This window comes from Tachypleus tridentatus, chromosome 3, assembly GCF_004210375.1.
Source record: "Tachypleus tridentatus isolate NWPU-2018 chromosome 3, ASM421037v1, whole genome shotgun sequence".
NCBI classification, from domain to species: Eukaryota; Metazoa; Arthropoda; class Merostomata; order Xiphosura; family Limulidae; genus Tachypleus; species Tachypleus tridentatus.
Genome location: NC_134827.1, coordinates 27,088,093 through 27,108,479, shown reverse-complemented (window position 1 = coordinate 27,108,479; position 20,387 = coordinate 27,088,093). Strand labels below are relative to the sequence as shown.

At 35.5% G+C, this 20,387-nt stretch overlaps 1 protein-coding gene across 7 annotated transcripts in view; it reads left to right on the top strand.

The window, feature by feature from the left end:
* The window catches only part of LOC143246588 (uncharacterized), a 65,063-nt gene extending 44,972 nt beyond the window's left edge, over positions 1-20,091 (top strand). For 5 of the 7 annotated variants that reach the window (XM_076493547.1, XM_076493546.1, XM_076493552.1 and 2 more), the window contains exons 3-11: positions 2,680-2,837; positions 3,457-3,529; positions 7,930-8,085; positions 9,763-9,961; positions 10,626-10,664; positions 11,524-11,711; positions 12,965-13,058; positions 17,118-17,258; positions 18,330-20,091. In XM_076493547.1, coding sequence (XP_076349662.1) covers positions 2,680-2,837; positions 3,457-3,529; positions 7,930-8,085; positions 9,763-9,961; positions 10,626-10,664; positions 11,524-11,711; positions 12,965-13,058; positions 17,118-17,258; positions 18,330-18,445 — 1,164 coding nt within the window. In that variant the 3' untranslated portion in view covers positions 18,446-20,091. The remainder of the gene's footprint in view (positions 1-2,679; positions 2,838-3,456; positions 3,530-7,929; positions 8,086-9,762; positions 9,962-10,625; positions 10,665-11,523; positions 11,712-12,964; positions 13,059-17,117; positions 17,259-18,329) is intronic. The other 2 variants (XM_076493549.1, XM_076493553.1) reach the window with 1 other exon arrangement.
* The last annotated feature ends 296 nt before the right edge of the window (positions 20,092-20,387 follow it).

Here is a 20,387-nt window from a genome sequence, read left to right as displayed (position 1 = left end):
TTGCGCGAAAATCAAAATAAACTAAATCCCAATCTAGTCCCTTCAAGTGTTTAGAGTAGTTTATAATAATAATGGTATTTCAATCACACTATAATCGTTATATCCATTGTCGACGATAGGTTTCATTTATTAGAAAGCTCTTTAGTTGTGTTCGGAACATTGTCTTTGTAAGCAGTTTGTTAACAATAACAGCTGTAATGGTTTGAACTTCAGATACGACAAATATTGTGTAGTTGCAATACTGTTAGTATGTACTTTTCTAATTATTGAAAATCTCTAAGAGACATGATTAGGAATGTAGTGCTAAAAACATAATAGGCCTAAAGTTAAGCCTTGTTGACAAACGTAAGTAATCATATACTGGTTTGCCAGCTTCTAAAAGATGACCACATTCAGCTATCATATACCAGGCAGCACGAGCCGTGTTAGTGGACGAAAAGTCTTATCTGGCTATTGAAAATCTAGTGAAGTTGACATATTGTTATACATTTTACTTTACTTTGACTCATAAGCTCTTAGAGTTTACATACAACTCTTATCGAATGTGCAACATGATCATGAGCATAACCCGAAGAAAATCAAGACCGCTTTTTCATCTTGAAAGCGTGTAATCACTGAAAGGCGATTTTTATTATTTTTGATATTAATAAATTACAGTTGAGCCTTTAAAACAGCTGTAACACCGATTTTCTAATTAGTTTATTCCAATTGTAGTTTATAATTTGATAAGGAGAAAGCTTTCAGATCAAAACTGAGAACTTGTATCTCATATGGTGTGTAAAGTTGTCGTTTAGTGATAAAAATAATCCGTTTGAAACTCAAGGTAAATGATGAAGGACAATAACACGTTTATCCACTTTCTGTAAGGTAAAAAAATATTAAGAGATGGTTGCCATATCTTTAACTTGATGTTTGTAGAAGCGTGATAGACCAGTCACGTATCCAGTGGTGACCTCTGACGGGAAGATTGTTTTCTTACGACCTGAAGGGGTGGATAAATAACAGATGGTGATTCATTTTTCAGTAAATTAATGCAAGGAAGCTGAACTGAATAAGAATGGGCAATGTTTCGTGACGGCTGGAGTCTGTCCAGCCAGCCATGCCCATAACGGGTGTTGTTTCAACAGGGTGTGTTACGACTCCCGTGGAATAAAGTCAGACAGACGTTTCTTGAAAACGTTTCTTCATGTCTTTACCGAAGATAACAAAAAAAAAAAAATGCATAATTCCGAAGGCGTTAGATTTGTAGCTATAAATATTTAAAAACTTTAATATTTACTTTAAGTTGAGAGAAAAGAATCGCCTTTATATCATTGTCATGCATGTTTATGTCGTAACTTAATAATAATAACAAGCAACACCAGCTGTAATTTGAGAAAAGGATGCATTTAAAAGATTTTCGTTTGTTATTTCGTCTTCCGTCGGTATATGGGTGTATCATTGATGGTCTAGCTAAGACGTTATATAGTAAGTGGGTTAATTTTGATGGCCCTAGCAAGTAAACGTTATACAATCGATGGATCTATTCTTGATAGCCCTGTTAAGTAAACGTTATACAATCGATGGATCTATTCTTGATAGCCCTGTTAAGTAAACGTTATACTATTAAAGTGTGTATTCTTAATGCCCCTGCTGAGTAGAAGTTATACGATCGATGGGTATATTCTTGATGGCCCAGCTGAGCAGAAGTTGTACTTTCAAAGTGTGTATTATTGATGGCCCAGCTTAGTAGAAGTTATACAATCGATGGGTATATTCTTGATGGCCCAGCTTAGTAGAAGTTATACAATCGATGGGTATATTCTTGATGGCCCAGCTTAGTAGAAGTTATACAATCAATGGGTATATTCTTAATGGCCCAGCTGAGCAGAAGTTGTACTTTCAAAGTGTGTATTCTTGATGGCCCAGCTGAGCAGAAGTTGTACTTTCAAAGTGTGTATTATTGATGGCCCAGCTTAGTAGAAGTTATACAATCGATGGGTATATTCTTGATGGCCCAGCTGAGCAGAAGTTATACTTTCAAAGTGTGTATTCTTAATGGCCCAGCTGAGTAGAAGTTATATTTTCAAGATTCTGAAAAAAACATGTAGGACCAAAAATCAAATGGAATGAAATTCTGAAAACAAGTTCACCTGTTGTAAACAGTAGAACCCGAAGAAATCTTACTGAAGACCGATTCGCCTATTGAAAGCGCTAGGATTTCTTCGTTTTTTTTTTTTAAATTTTATAAGTTACTCAATGTTGCATACACTGCATCTTAGTCTTGGAACATTCAAAGATTGGTTGAAATCGTAGAATTACGATACACGTATCCACTCTTTACATGACCTTGTGGTTATAAGGAGGAGGATAAGTCTGTTTATATAGAAATGAAGTGCAAGTCGGATAAGAGACTTGGATACATTACGAGTTTTATATGTTCACTCTTAAAATATTATTGCATCGAATGCTACACAAATGATTTTGTTATATAGACTATGGAATTATTTAAATATTAAACAAGTAAGATGAGATAAACTTCATCATAAACCGTATTTTATTTTCACTTATTTTGAATAAAGTTGCTTCTAATGTTTTGGACTTGTATATTATACTTGGATTAACATTCTGTGTTTTATACATCGAATGTGCTCTAACGTGTATATTCGAGTTTCTAAACTTTCATTCTCTTTTCTTCAGGACCACATTCAAGAGGTTCTGAACAAATGGGAACAGATTGACGATGAAATCTGGGCTAAGGTTATCTGTATGGAAAGGAATCGTCGGGTTGCCAAAGCTTATGCAAGAACTCCAGTGCTAACAGTCAATGGATCCGATGATGGATTTGATGGTTACAGGTAATTTACAATGTTTTATCTTATCAACACTTAGATTAAGATTTATTCGTATTAGCAAATCGAGTTATTTTAGTTTTTTTTATACAATATTTATTTACTTCGTTCTCCAGCTATTAGAACCTGGCTTAACGATTGTCCCTTTTGGTTACATTGCACTGTTATTGTAATTCATAAAATAGAATTTATTTTGGCCTTTTCTGCTATGCCCGGCATGGCCAAGTGGGTTAAGGCGTTCGACTCGTCATCTGAGGGTCGCAGGTTCGAATCCTCGTCGCACCAAACATGCTCGCTCTTTCAGCCTTCGGGGCGTTATAATGTCACGGTCAGTCCCACTATTTGTTTGTAAAAGAGTAGCCCAAGAGTAACTCTAGTCTAACACTGCTAAATTAGGGACGGCTAGCGCAGATAGCCCTCATGTAGCTTTGCGCGAAATTAAAAAAACAACAACAACAAACAAACAAATCTTCTGTGCTTTATATTTAGTTCCATTAATTTAAATCGTGTTACAAATGATCAAAGCATGATACTAGTGGTATATTATAGTATATATAATTTTTTTATCGGATTGTGGACAGACTTAATTCGTTTTTTCAACTAACTCGCAACCTTGATCCTTTAGGATTGGACTTTGTGGTTTTGACAATCCCATGAGAGATCCTAAAACAGAAGAGGTTAAGCGCAACATTGGATATGTGAGTATATTTGGTTTTCTCTTTGTAAATATATCATCGGTTTCAAATAATAAAATTTTGTGACGCTTAATTTTTCTTAGGTCGTAACTGCAAGATTAACTCACAGTAGTAATCTCACATTGCAACACATTTAAGCCATCTATTGAGTTCCCAAGTAAGGCATAAGATGTTGTTTTGGAAAACAAAACAATGAAAATAATAAATGTGAAGCTGTCATTAAAACGGTGCAAGTTTTCCGAGGCTAGTAATATTTTGTTAGGATTATTTCTTGAGTCATGTAAGACACATTGGTTCCTCGCCCATCTGTCGTTGAACTGAAAATATCCACCACGTAAGTCATCAGTTACAAGTATATGTGTTTAACAAACGTGGTGACGTCACTATCTTGACAGCAAAGGTTACTGCATCCAATACTACTCAGATAATTACACATTAGGAAATGAAAAAAAAAAAATAACATAACAAAAACAATCATCATTTGTAGTATTTCCACCATGTTCTACTCGTGAGAAACAGTTGGTGTTAACTGTCATACTTGCATAAAGATCCGGCCTAAATCTCTGGTTAATTAATAATGTGGTTTAAGCCTTTTGGTTCAATAAGGATGTAACAATGTGAACGTTTTTTGATTTAAAATTTTGTACGAATAGATTAATTACAATCGTCTTGGAGATCGGATTCGACAAAACCTCCTTCCGGGTTAATACTGACATATTAATGTGATAATACAGTAAACTGTTCGTGTTTTTTTTGTTGTTTTTTTACCGAGTATAAATCTAGCTTTACATATTTCAATTAATTTCTTATTGAAATGTTTTAAAATCACTGAAAATTCCTTACAAGGCAAATTTGTTTTATGGACGAGCATGTTGCAAACAGTGACACAGCGTTAAGCTTGAAGGATTATAACGCTAAAAACCGGGTTTCGATGCCCGTGAGAGGCCTAACATAACTATCCTATTGTATAGCTTTGTGTTTAATTGCAAACGAACAAAGAGAACCACCTTCATATTATTATAGTCGATTGCAGCACAGTTTTACACTGACGTCAAAACAAACGAACAAAAAACGTAACAAAGTTCTTATTTAACCTGTAATGAATTTGTGTTTTCATGTCGCTTCTGCACGTAACCGTTTGCTTCTTTGTGAAAAATCGATTATTAATGTGGATTGTTGAGTTGAATTTCAAACCAACATGGTTTTATCGTATTTTTGTGTCTTCTGAATTTAGCTGACGTATGAAGAATTATTAAAATAATGCCTTCCGAAAAGGTTGAGATGGAAATAAATTCGTAATTATGAACATTGGTTAAGCAACAGGTTCAACATAACTGCCTTAATTAATATTGGCCAGTTCCCTCCCGAGATGAACAACCCTGCTTAAAGAGAAACAGTGGGCGAATTTCTTGTGATGGCAAGTCCCCTGCGTTCACCGACAGAGTTCACCCTATCCTCGTACGGACGTAGGAGGTAATACCTGATTAACTAATAACAAGTCACCTCCACCGGTAGGTGAACGGCCTTGTCAGAGCAAATTCCAGTTATAAACACTTCGCAGAACTCTGTGCCAAAACAGTTATAAGTCGTGCCAAAATAGGGATCATGTGAATATTTCATAAAAAATAAAGGATTTTATTTTTATCTTAAGGTTTTTGTAAACGTTCTTTGTCGGCAGGTGTTAAACATTTATGATTGTCGTATTGAAAATATACATTGTTTATATGATTCTATATAACCGAGAGAGGAAAAGTACAGTAAAGAACTCTATAAAAGACTTTTCCTCAGAACAATGAACCCTACAAAAATTATTAATTTCTATAATTGTATCACAATAATACACAACCCGTGCAAACTAATTATTATTCCGCAATAATGGTCAGTTTATAAATTGTGCTACCATTTATCGTACAACAGTGTTAAACCTGAATCTCTAACAAAATGTCTAAAGTTATGGTAAAAGTTAGGAAAATAAAGGAGCATTGAAAAGATTGCATGCCAATCAGAACAAGTAAAATGATAATTTGTTAAGGTTAAAAAGGGCTAATTTTTTTCAAAACCACGCCAACAAAGTAATAATTCATTTATTAAACACCACCTGGCGGAATAATAATGGCATACGCCAGTAAGTTATCGACTTACGTTTATAAATGGTAATTATTAACATCCAAGATTATCTAATATGAATATTGAATTTTTGTTTGTTTAAGAGCAAAGCCACATTGGGCTATTTGTTGTCCCCCGCGAGGAATCGAACCCCCGTGTTTTGGTGTTGTAAGTGGGTAAAATTCTCACTTAGGGATATGCATTTTACAATAATTTTATTAGGCAGCAATAATACAAGCATTATTAATGAAGGATATATAGTTGTGTACTGTTTATAATATACGTACTAAAGATTTGCAGGTAATATGAATTTTGTGAATGGTGGTGATACAAATTAACGCTAGGATACATTATATGAAATAAGGATCTTCATCAAGGACCTCGCAGATAATATTTAAACTTCGTCAATGGTGGTTATACAAATTAACGTTAGGATACATTATATGAAATAAGGATCTTCATCAAGGACCTCGCAGATAATATCTAAACTTCGTCAATGGTGGTTATACAAATTAACGTCAGGGTACATCATATGAAATAAGAATCTTCATCAAAGACCTCGCAGATAATATCTGAACTTCGTGAATGATGGTTACACAAATTAACGTTAAGGTGCATAATATTTTGTTTCTTTGAATTTCGCACAAAGCTACTCAAGGGCTATCTGCGCTGGCCGTCCCTAATTTAGCAGTGTAAGACTAGAGGGAAGGCAGCTAGTCGTCACCACCCACCGCTAACTCTTGGGCTACTCTTTTTACCAACGAAAAATGGGATTGACCGTCACATTATAACACCCCCACGGCTGGGAGGGCGAGCATGTTTGGCGCGACTCAGGCGCGAACCCGCGACCCTCAGATTACGAAGCACACGCCTTAACGCGCTAGGCCATGCCAGGCCCTATACATAATGAGTAATAAAGGACCTAGTAAAGACCCTGAAGGACCTTACAGGTAATATAAACTTTGTAAATAGTGGCTATCTACATTAATAATGTGTTCTACTCACTGCAGGTGTTAAAAATCGATTTTTAAAACATTAAGCTTGCAGACTTAACGTTGAGTCACAGAGTAGGGGGCAGCACCTCGTAATGAAATATAGATTTTAATATTCTCTGTATCGACGTTTTTATATAGCATAAGTTTCATTCTTATTTAATTGCGAATTAAATTTTTGCTTTTCATCTGTGGTAAATCTGGCATGGTCAGACGATCAGAACGCTCGACTTACAATCTGTGGGTCGCGAGCTGGAATCCCCGTCCCATCAAACATGCTCGCCCTTTCAGTTGTGGGGGCATCATAATGTTACAGTGAATCTCACTATTCGTTGGTAAAAGAGTAGCCCTTCCTTCCCTCTAGTCTTACACTGCTAAATGAGGAACGGCTAGCGCAGATAGCCCTCGTGTAGTATTACGCGAAATTCAAACCAAATTTTTCTTGCTTCATGAGGTAAACGCTGTATGTATATATATATATATATATATATATGAATTTAAAAAAATTAAAAAAGTGCCACCAACAAACTTGACATCTTGCTGATAGGGCAAAATAATACCCATATATGTACCACAATACATGGACATTGCCCTGAAAAGGGTCGGAGAAATATTCAGTTGAATCTGACCCAAAAATGAAGTAACCATGGCTATCAAATACTGCAAGACCACATAAGTACGGGAAGAAGGAAGAGGTCAAAGAAAACCTGACCCTCCAGGGTAGGAACATATCATACCCTAAAAACCGAGAGAGAGAGAGAAGGTGAACGCTGAACTTAACCCTGACTCTCCATGGTCCAAAACACGGATCGAATTCCAAAGAAGAAGAAAACAACATTATGATATGTTACAAGGATTATTGAGAGTGTCTGTAATTAGTTATGTACAATGACAACTTATCAAAACCGGCTGATGTACCGTGTTTTTGGAAGTTTTAGCATCTTTGTAGTTTCAGTTGGGTTAGGTGGAGCCAATAATTCCGAACTTTTAAGAAAAGCACAAATAAAAATCTTAATGATATAACAAAACGATTGTGTTCGTTTATTGTTTCGAGAAAACCTCATTTAATTTATACACATGTCTACCCTATGGTAATCGAACCCCGGATTGTAGCGTTATAAATCCATAAACAGTTTTACCGGGGGACATATTTGCTCTTACGTCAAATTTTGGTATACGAAAACAAAGGGTTGCAGAATTTTCGCTGAATGTGTGTGTATGTGTATATAAACATACATACATACATTTAAATATAGTTATTTTTAAAACGGGCTTAATTTCAAACTGCATTTATTTTCTACATAGGGCGTGAAAATCAAGATGGACGGTGCCGGTAATATCATGATAAAGCGTTCCAGCAAAAGTAATGTGTTTGTTAAGGAAATCTCTACTGAAGAAAATACTATAGCTTCTGACGTCATTAAAAAGAATGGCCTGTTAGAACTCGATAAAGCAGTCAAGGTGGGTGATAGTACAGTGTGAATCACGTGTTACAACGTTTACAATAATCCGCTTCCCTTCGTCGTAGTTGAAAATGTAAACAGTAATGTTTAATATAGTTTTAAACATATTTGCCTCATTGAATAACTAGAAATTGTGTTTTAAATATTTTCATCTCCTTTGGTAAGCAATTTTTTCACTGACAAATAAATCATTCAAACAAAATGTGGCCTAGATGATTGTGATTTTAGTTGAGTAAGGGTTGAAGACGTTATATTAAAATTATTTTTAATATGCAAATCAGCAAATCACACGACAAACACATCCATTTAAAGTTGTGGTGGAACAGGATGTATCAGAACTACATTTTGATATTGTTTGGTTTTCTGGAAGGGTATGCAATAGCTCTTTACGTCACAAAATATTCATAAAAACAGATAATAAAAACTGTGTTAAAATCAGTGGTTTGGGATTTCCAAGCCTTTATATTAATGTCATTGAAAAACAAAGAAATATGGATCAAACTGGGTCTCAAGGACCATCCAGAAAGAGACCTGCAACAAGATGCATGTTCCAGCCGTGGTAAGTAAAGTATAACGTCTTTTAACAAGTAAGAATCCATGAACCGAATGGTCAATAGCAAAAATTGTATAATTGTTCCATGCAACAGTACTTAACATAACCAAGAAGGATCTCCATCTAGAAAAACGACGGAGTTTGCTTATACTGATGTATCAGTTCAATCATTACATACCTCAAGCAACTGTAGAATAAAACGAGTATTCGTATCATTCCACACAGCCATTTCATACATATCTATCAAATCTCCCAACGTATTGTTTATAGATCGCTAGGTAATCGGACTGTCGAAACGAACGTTAGGAATCACCATTATTGTACGATAAATGGATTACGGAAAGCTGTGGGCAAAGGGAACGCGCTTGGGACGTGACAATGTTATGACAGGGTATATTGCACTGGAAACGAACGCTACAGGCTATTGCCAAGATGAACGAACGGTCATCGTATAGAGCGTGCCCAAACGTGCCGACATACAATATAACAATGTGGCGAATATTGTTACAATATAACGTCTTCAATCTCTGTATAGTTTGTACAGCACAAACAAAAATTTCCCAACAATAATAATTATATAATACGCTATAAAATTTGTATATTTTTATTTGAGATAAAGGGGACAGCAGATTTATAAACCAGTATATCAAGTCATTTTTCATTTGATAATCATTCCCAAAGAAAACTGATTTTATTTCTGCTATATATATAAAAAAAAATCTCTTAGTGTTTTTAAGTACAGGTAAATACAGGGTGTTCGGAAAGGCATTGTGCACTTATATATTTATTAACAGACAAAACTGCACAGTGACTTTCCGAACACCCTGTACAATAACGGATCGCCATTTAACAATATTTGTAAAGTTTAGTACAATGTGATGACATGTGAGCGGTATCTTAGTCTATCTAAGCGACCTAATGATATAAATATCCTAAATAATTGAAAGTGTTTTTCACTATAGAGCAAAGTTCCATCGAACTTCAAAATTTGAGAAACCAATCGAGATGAAAATCGTGACAGGTTTGTTTTCTTCCGACACACGCTATTTTAATTGTGTTTGTCTGTTTATATAAAATTATTTATAAGGTAACAAGAGACTAATCATCAATTTCTCCTTCTAGTTGTTCGACATGAAGAAGTTTCAACAAAATATTTCGAGAGAGTTAAAAAGAGCTTATCCAGACCGCAGGAAACTGGAGAATCAGTGCATATCTTCCGTATCGTTTGTTAAGGATTCTGCCGAGCTCCTGGATTGCTCCTGCTGGATAATGATCATTAATATTGTGGCACTGGATATGTTGAAGTCCAAACTACCACCAAGTAAGTTAACTCTGAGGTACATAGCTTCGTTTTAGGAAGTCACTCGTGTTCCGACATATTTCTTGAGAGTAATAACTTGTACCAGAAATGTGGGTTTATGCATGTGTTAGGTTTCTGGTGTCTTAGACTCTTCTCACTCGGAGTTAATTACCTCGTACATTTTACTGTGATTTTAATGTACCAAAATTTACGATACACAATCAACTACATACAGATGTCTGTGTAATTAGCATGGCTCGAGATACTACGTCAGATGGTACTATACGCTCGTGTTTGTTCAGGGAATAGTGCTTCACAGCGGAATTAGAAAGTTTCATTCCTGTAAACGCGTCTGAAACGTTAACTTTTATATTATTAGTGGAATACATATGGAACTTATCATGCTATTATGGGATGTCGTGGTATTGAGCACGTTATTATGGGAGTACATAAGGAACTGAGTACTTTACTGCGTGACTGCATACGGAACTGAGTACGGTATTGTGTGAATGCACATAGAACTGAGTACGTTATCGCAGAAGTACACACTAAGCACGTTAGTATAAAATAACACGGAAGTGATAACTCTGCAAACACTACACTGATGTTGTTTAGTGGCTGTTGTATATTTTTGTCAGTTACAGATTAATAAAGTCAGTTCTAAGTGTAAATAAATATATTTCAGAACACTACCTCCGAATTCCTTATCCAGTATACGAACAAGGTGAGCAATGAATTTTGTAAAGAATTGTATGACTCACGCATGCGCAGATCTGAACTTCAACCCAATTCTTTACTCCTTCTCGGTTTGGTATATATTTTTTTTTGTATGCACTCTACACTGAAATCTACCTCTTTCGACTTTTACTTCGACTACTCAACTGTTGTAAACTTATGAAAGTTGATGAAATAAATCCTTAATTATTAATAGCCAAGATGTATTTTCTGATTCTTAGTAATTTCTATAGGTCTTACCATTTTGTGAACATGCTTACATTATTTTTAAATATTTTATGTTCGTTATGCTCTGTGATTTTAAGCTTAAAGATTTCACCCTGTTTGTTCTGGTTTTTAATTGCTCGATGCAATGATATAATTTAAAAGGATAGATCATATATGATCTTTTAACTATAAATGTTGTTTTAATTTTTATGTTTTTTTTTTTCAAAATGAGTACTGCGAAACAGATTAAAATAAAACAAATGTTGATATTAATTCTGGTGAAAAATTTAGTTTAAGAAAATAACATAAAAGTAATGGTATGACAAACATTACTCAAATTCAAATAGGAAAGAAACACAACTTATCTACCTTTTATAAACTTTCTTCATTTTTACGATATTTTCTGTGTTTCAAGACTTTTATTGTTGGAATTAGTAAAGTTAAAAAAGACGAATATTAAAGTAAGTTTCATTATTTTTTTAATCAGATTTATTCGAAAACATAAAAAAAATTTGAATCAAGGCTTAAGAAATACGTATGTAGAATTTCAAAAATTGAAATTCATAAATTATGGCCAAACTATACTGCGTATTTTTGTTGAATGTTAATTACTGAATTAATTAAAATATTTTATTTTCTAGTTTCCAAAAGGCGAAGCGCCCCCAACTTAGCGAGTTTATTCGAAAGAGGTCGCCTACAGGTTCCTGAAGAGAATCCTTATAGTATACCATCGAACATCCTGAACAGCACATCACGTAACTACAACACTTCACGCGAAAAACCTCCTAAGCTACCACCACGTGACCTGTTACATGTTCCAGTGCCTACAGTAAGTTGTAAATTCATGTAACGAGATCAGCGATGGCACAGAATAGTAAATATTTGTGTAAAATAATTATATCATTTGCGAAGGTAAAGTCTTACGTTCCGCCGCTTAACACGTATTGTTGTTTCGTAAATGGCCCGGCGTGGCCAAGCGTTCGACTCGTAATCCGAGGGTCGCGAGTTCGGAACACGGTCGCACCAAACATGCTCGCCCTCCCAGCCGTGGAGGCGTTATAATGTGACGGTCAATCCCACTATTCGTTGGTAAAAGAGTAGCCCAAGAGTTGGCGGTGGGTGGCGATGACTATCTGCCTTCCCTCTAGTCTCGCACTGCTAAATTAGGGACGGATAGCGCAGATAGCCCTCGAGTAGTTTTGCGCGAAATTCAAAAGAAACAATGTTTCGTAAATGGTTAAATCATATAATGTGCCATCTAACAAAACGAATAATTCTTAAATAACATAGGCCTGTGGTGGGGTGGTTTTATTGTCTTGACATGTTTACGTATTCTGCAGTGATTCCTGTACGCTGAATCCGAAAATAGTGTCCATTTTTTCTCCATCGCGTATAGAATATTCACAAAACGTCATAACGCAATAGATAAAAAAACAACAACAAATTACAACACACGATTTTGAGACTAAAAGATGCAGATTTCACAAAGAAAAATACGCTGTATGAAAATGTATATTCATTTGAGATCAGTGGTTTTTCTTTTAGGCCCGGCGCGGCCAGGTGTGTTAAGGCGTTCGATTCGTAATCTGAGGGTCGTGGGTTCGAATCCCCGTCACATCAAACATGCTAGCCCTTTCAGCCGTGGGGGCGTTATAATGTTACGGTCAATCCCACTATTCGTTGGTAAAAGAATAGCCCAAGAGTTGGCGGTGGGTGGTGATGACTAGTTGCCTTCCCTCTAGTCTTATACTGCTAAATTAAGAACGGCTAGTGCAGATAGCCCTCGTGTACCTTTACGCTAAAGTAAAAAGAAACAAAAAACAAAATCTTCTCTTCAGTTTGTTTGTGTGAACAAATATAACAATGAAAATGCTCATTATGGTAAATCTTTTTTTTTCCGATTTGTAAAAAATAAAACCCAAAAAACAGTAGGTGATAGAAAAAAAAATCAAAATCTGCGTAGTTGAATTATGGAAAATCCGTTATTCAAACCAAAACAAAGTTTATGAAGTTTAAATTCTGTGTTATCAGACTGTCATGTGTTATTTGTATGTTTCTAATTCAAACTCCTTTGGATATCAGCCCGACTACGAAGATGACGATAACGAAAACGAAAACAAAGCCAAAATGGTGCCAATTCCACAGAACGGCCGCGCCAGAAAGTCGAGTACGTACGGTAAGTGTGTTCGTTTTGGTTTTTTAAGATTTAAGGACTGTACTGCAGGGCCTGGTCCAGTGGTCAGCATACCCTTATTCTGAATCTGATTATATGTGGTTTTCGAGCCGTTTTCACAAAAAAACTGTTGCCCAAGTTGTTTCCATGGGTGCACCATAAGCTTAACGGTCAAATCTCTTTCTTTGGCCAGGTAAAAGTAGCCAAAGTTCTTGGAGGTGGGCGCACTTGACCTGCTGCCCTTTCTTTGGAAGGTCATTAAAACATTATAGGCAACTTGATGTTTTTAGTCTTTGGATAGTTTTGGGCCAAAAAATCTCAAACAGTAACAAAACGTATGCTGAACCACTGTTGTTGTTGTTTTAAATTAAGCACAGTGTTATACAATGGGCTATCTGTGCTCTGCCCACCACGGGTATCGAAACCCGTTTTTTTAGCGTTCTAAGTCCACAGACATACCGCTGAGCCACTGGGGAGCACTGAACCACTGTGCCCATAGAGTAAACGAATTAAAAATAAATGGGGTTGTGTGTGTTGTTTCTTTTGGCGTTTTATTGGTTTATCTTACACAATAAATTACCCATAAAGTTACCCTTGCGCGTGACATTTGTGCAACAATAACAAACATCACTGTGTGAAGGTCATTGAAAGATAGCGATATTGACTTGAAAAATTTATCTAAATAGTACCTCGATTTAATTTACTTAAAATTTGTTTTACTAGTGTGTTTGTGTGTTTTTCTTATAACAAAGTCACATCGGGCTATTTGCTGCGTTCACAGAGGGGAATCGAACCCTTGATTTTAGCGTTGTAAATCCGTAGACTCACCGCTGTACTAGCGGGGGACAGGCAGGTGTTTTTGCTATTTGTTAGAAAGCACAAAACTGCACAATGGGCTGTCTGTGTTCTGCTCATCGCGAGTATCGAAACCCGATTTTAAAAGTTATAATCCCACAGATTTACCACTAAGCCACTGAGGAGGGGGGGCGACTAGAGGATAATATATTTCTTTCAGTCATGCAGGGTTCAAATTTTACATACTTCATTTTACACAAGACATTCAAAATAAAATATTTTTCTTAATTATTGGAATGTACTCATATCTATAAAACGCCAGTGGCAACGATAGAAAACAAGACGCAAAGTGGAGCAAAAAAAAACTAGATTACGACGAATAAATAGGACATTTTATCACAGTTTATGTAAATATTTAACAGCAGCCACAAACACATTTTTTATCTCACAAGTTACTCTTGTTGGTTTTTTTTTTTATATTACTGAGAGATTGCAAACCTATGGCACGCAAGGTTATCTACTGTGACACGCCCGTTCGGTAAAAAAAATAAAAAAATCGACTTTTATAACGAGGACAAAACAAAAACAATTCAGGTGTCTAAGTGCTGTAAGTGAGGTGGCGTGTGTTATGAAACATTCATTATACGTTTTATACAGGAGTCACGTGACCAAAGTTCTTTGTGGGAACTTGACACTGAAGCCACCGCGAAACGTTTGGGAGGTGCTAGTGTAGCAGGTAGTAATGAAAACAAAACGGTTTGTAATTTTTACATTAACCATTCTCCATTTTGAATGTTTCAGATGTATAAAAACAAACGTGTTATTTAGTTAAAGGGCGCTTAATATCCGCGTTAAAAGCTTCAAAAATTCTTTACCTTTGTGGGGAAATGAATGACAATCACTTCCAAATAGAGCAAATATACTTAACTGTATTTAGCGAAACGGTTTAGATGGTATGTTACATTCAACTGCAAATATACATAACTGTCTGCAGCCGTACGGTTCAGGTTGTCCATTACATTCAACTATGAATATGCTTGACTGTATGTAGCTATATGGTTTAGGTTATTTGTAGGCTCAAATTGTTCCTTCTCGTTCTTGTAAAATAATTCTCCTGCTGGACAACGGTAAGTCTACGGATTTACAACACCTGGTGTGACTTTGTTATAAGAAAGCAAGGACACACACCTGCCCTCTAGACCAAACAAAAATAATTATTATCAGAACTTGAATAGTTTGGTTCAATTTTTAGTTAACTTTTTCTTCGTTAAACATTTTAAAATAACGTGTGTGCATATAGTGAAATGTGGCTGATATTATATTGTTAAACATTTTCAAAACAATAAACACACATACATGTATATTTATATAAATATAGTGAAATGTGGTTAATATTATATTGTTAAACATTTTCAAAACAACAAACACACATACATGTATATTTATATAAATATAATATAGTGAAATGTGGTTAATATTGTTCTATGCTAAACATTTCTAAAACAGCCCCCCAGTGGCACAGCCACATATCTGCGGAATCACACCGCTAGAAACAGGCTGTCGCTACCCGTGGTGAGCAAAATACAGATTGCCCATTATGTAGCTTTGTGCTTAATTCCAAAATAACATGTATAAAATATTGAAATTATTCTAGAGACAAATTCAACATTATTCATCTTTACCTTTCTAATTTTAACTCTAACGAAAAATAAAACGTTTAAAGGAAGTATTTTTTTTCTGATCAACTAGGCTTAATTATGTAGGACAACGGACAGAATGTTTTAAGATTACCCCCTATCTTATGACAATCGTTTCGAACCAGGAGACCATGTAGTTAAAACCTCAAACATGCTAGGAACACTCAATTCTCCACTCTTTACCCAACAGAACACACATCGTGTTTGTTCATTCACTTTCACCGAGAATTAAGATTGGAATGTAACTCTCTCGAGATCAAAACATGTAGAAATTGTTTATGGACGGTTTGGTTTCTCCAAAGTAAGAGATTCTTTTGTGTCTACACAATGTTTAATACATTTGGCTTTTCGCTAGCCGCTGTATCTAATTTAGCAGTGTGAGACTGGAGAGAAGGCAACTAGCTAGTCATCACAACTCACAGTCTACTCTTTTTTTACCAACGATTAGTGGGATTGACCGAATATTGTAACGTACCAAAAGGCGGAAAGAGCAAGTATGTTTAGTGAGAAGGGGGAATCGAACTTGCAACTCTCAGAGTGAGAGTCGAGTGACCTAACCACCTGGTCACTTGTTTAGTTATCACTATATTTAACTGTAGTTAGTAATATCATAATTAGAAGACATTCATAGAACAACTTATATTGATAAAATTTTATTTACGATCAACAGCTCATTTCATGGTACCGATACAGAAATTTAAGCAAATTTGAAAATAAAATTATCTAGATAGTTCTTTTTTTTTTTCCACCACCCGTTGGAGGAGGTAGTAGGTGGCTTAGTGGCTGGCTTGGCCGGACTGTGAATTCGAAGGTTCGTGGTTTGTTTTCCGTTGTCATAGGAAATGCCATCCATCACGTATTTTGGGACTCTTTATGTATTAAAAGAAAGATGGTAAAATACAAATATTTAGCCTAATAATAGTACCCAAAAGTTGGCGTTGGGTGCTGGTAACCAGTTGCCTTTTTCCTGGTTTGTAACTTTAAAAATAGGAAGTAATGCAAGAAATTCGTGTAAAGCTTTTGCAGGGAAAAAATAAAGAAACTAGTCGGATTACACCAGTATTTGTTTAGTTATTACGAAACCTTTTTACATAATTCAACCTGGCTGGGATGAACCGTGTTTCTTTATAAAGTAATTTTGGGGTCAAAAATATGCTATTTTTATATAAACTGTGTGGTTGTGATTGGTTGTGTCAGGATACCAATATACCAAAATTCCAAATGTATAGATAACTGACATTTCTGTTTTCATATACTATAGCATGTTCAGGTGGTTAACGCGCTAGAATCGCAATCTGAGGATCGCGGGTTCGAATCTCCGTTCTTTTCAGCTGAGCGGGACATTATAATGTGCGATCGGTCCAGCTATTCTTTGAGAAAAAAAGTAGTCCAAGAGTTGACGGTGGGTGTGAGTGACTAGTTGCCTTTCCTCTAGTCTTTCGCTGCTGTATTAGGGATGGCTAGTGCAGATAGCCCTCGTGTAGCTTTGTACGAAATTGCAAACAAACCAATCACACATTGTGCATACTGTGATGTTTATAAAGAAAACCTTTAAAATTTTATCTTTCAGACGACCCTTACTACTGTGGATTTAAAGCCAGGGTGCCAAATTATTCGAAGAAAAGTGTGGAACCCATTAGAAAAACTCACAGTTCCAGTTACTTGAGTCTCCTCAGATCTCAGGAAAAATCTACGTACCACATCAGTTTAGGTCAGTTCTCCTGACATTTTCTATTGCCTATTTTAACTCGTTACTAACCTAGGTTCTTTACAGGTTCACCGAGTGAAGCGAGACATTTTAAAATAATCTATCTTGCTAAGTTTTTTTATTACATTCAAAATCTTTTCATGTGCAGGTAAAATAACACCATTGAATCTATATTATACTCGTTACAGACTTAGTTATTGTACAATTGACTAGTGACGTACCCTTATTTTACATTTCCACGTGGTTTTGTAAAAAAATACTTAATTTTTCGCCTAGGTTTAATGTGTACTCTTTGCCTTATCTAAACTCGAGTCAAAGTGTTTTGTTGAGAAACGTTTCACCTCAAAAGCCTAAACTCGAGTTAAAGTGTTCTCTTAAGAAATGTTTCATCTTAAACGAAACGTTTACTGTTACTTAAAACAAATAAATTATCGGCCTTAAACTGCTTCATCAGTTAACGTCGAACATCTTTCAAGCAAAGTTAGTATAACCTGAGAGATCTTTAAAAGTCCCGAAGCAAACACTAAACCGAAGACATCCTATTCTGTAGTTCAGCACTATTAAAATAAGCATCTTACAATTCTCAGTCAGTTTTAAGGATACGAGCTACCAGTAATGATGTTCTTGTTTCATAACACTGTAGCTGGTGTCCATCAGCTGTTAAGATAGTATGATACTTTTGAGAGATTGTTTGGGCAGAGTATTCATAATGAAACTTTGTAGAATGGACGGCTTTACGAAACGTCTTCCTCTACACTTGTGTCTCCACAACAGGCAGTTGCCGTCCATTTAACAAAGTTTCATCATGATGTAAAGTTTCATCATGATGATATTACTATATTCTGTACGAGTGAATCCGAATGTTTACGTCTGTTTGTTTTTGATGTATTTATTGCACATTTCTCGAGAACGTTTACTCAAAACTCAATAATGGAAAAGAGCGTGAGACTGGAATTAAGGAATGACAAATAAAGCCTTCCAAGTCCAGCTGTGTGTAAGATGTATTTAAGTTGTGTTTCACACACTTTCTGCTAAAATTATTACAAAACACGAACTTTCTGTTGTTTTTTTTAGGTTCGGACGGTCTAGACTCTAACGAAGACGACTATGCTCGAATCTATGGACCGCTACGTGGACCAGCTCACCATCATTACCCGCCAAAAGAACTGTACGTAGGGAGATGGGAGTAAGGTTCACGTGAACACGTGCTCAGTGACCAACTGAAAGAAGAGCAACATTGGTTGACCCACATCTCTTCATGTGTATAAGCTCTCTAGGTCATTTTTAACCAGATCGTCTGTAGAAGAAGATTGAAGATAGGCCTTTTTTTTTTTTCCCAGTATGATTTGTGAGTCACTTTCATACAGATGTGTATGTCAGTTTTGTAAATTTGTCTCCTTTCTTCAGATAAACAATTCTATTTGTTAGGCTTAACAGAGAAAGCAAATTTTATGTTTTAATGTTTTTTGTATTTTTTCTGGGTAGAACTGGTCAGGGGTATCGTGTGTTTTCTTCGGTTATTATCTGGGTAGACACGGAAAAAGAAAACCTTAATGCATCTGGTCCGTCTTGTTTGCTATAGTATTAAACGGCATGATGAAAAAAAATGAGTTGGACCTGAAAAAATCCATTCATGGGCCCTGTGAAGCTTGTATATACTCGTGCAATCGTAGTGGCTTCCCAGACAGCGCCCTCGAGTGGATTTAGGTGCAGAGAAAAGTGTTTGTATCGTGTGCAACATTCGTTGTTCTTAATGTAGAGTCTTAAAATGTTCACGTGAAATGTATTGTACAATCGCATTTTTCATTTGCGTCGTAATTTCATTTGCGTCGTAATTTGATTTGCGTCGTAATTTGTTTTACAAATACCAAAGAGACTGGACAACCACAAACTTCCACATCGAGAGAGTTTCTCTTCTCATCCATAGGTAGCGAAACATATTTAATTTTTTTTGTGTGTGTGGGGTCACTTTCTTTATTATGTTAAGTGTAACAATTGACTTTAATAAAGCTGAAGCTTGTAAGTCCCAAGATAATTTTACAGAACTATCTATTTCTCATTCAAAGGGCATTTTGCTACCAAGTCAAAAACATTGGGGGAGGGACGTGTCCCCAGTATAATAACTTATAATGTTTCTTTCTGGATAGGAATAATTCAAACGAAACTATTTAGGGGGACTGGAAAAAATGTTAACCGTTTATGTTTCTTCAAGATAGAACTTTCTTTTCCATCGGATGGCTCGCAATCAAATAAAACTGAATTGGAATATTACAACCACGGAAATTTAGACAGTATACACATTACAGTGGTAAAACTTCTTATGGGTTGGTTCTCGCTTTCTCGCTTTGCACTAATCACGTTTGTTTTTTATTTGTAGGTATCATTTGATAACACGGCTACTTAAAAGAGATAAAACGTTTTAAATACGGTTACTCAGTCTTGTTCGAAGATCCAATAAGTCGATAACAACAGATATTTTAAAAAAATATATTTAGATACATTTTTAAGGTATTAAATTCACATTACACTGTAATTGCGTTGTTCGAACGTAAAGCAGGTTCGATATAGACACGTGCTTCATGCTATCAGTGGTGCTTAAAGATTCTTCGTTGAATAGAACTTTTTTTAGTAATCGTAATACGTTAGTACGAAGTTAATATACTATGTACACCTTGTCATAAGAACAAGGACCTTGCCTATAATTTTATAAGTTAGTTATTTTTGTGATTGTGTATATATATATATGTATACATATATATTATTTGGTTTGTATGTTTGTAATTATTAATTTGTGTTCGGTGGACTGACTGGTAATAAAAATTTTTTTACATCTCTATGCCATCGATGCAATTTTCTCTATTTTGATTCGGACACACTATCTATCTGGGTGTGTATATGTGTGTATATATATACCCTCCCTTACTTACATATAAATAAACTAATACCACACGTAACTACAAAATTAACAATTGATGAAACATCGACCTAAAACTGGTAACGTTAAGAGTGAATACAATAAAACTGTCGTTACAACATCGTTGTTTAGACAAAAAAACAGACCCAGTTCACACAAATCAACACAGAACAAATATTATTCTGTTTCTATCTCAAAGGCCAAAACAATTAAGATAA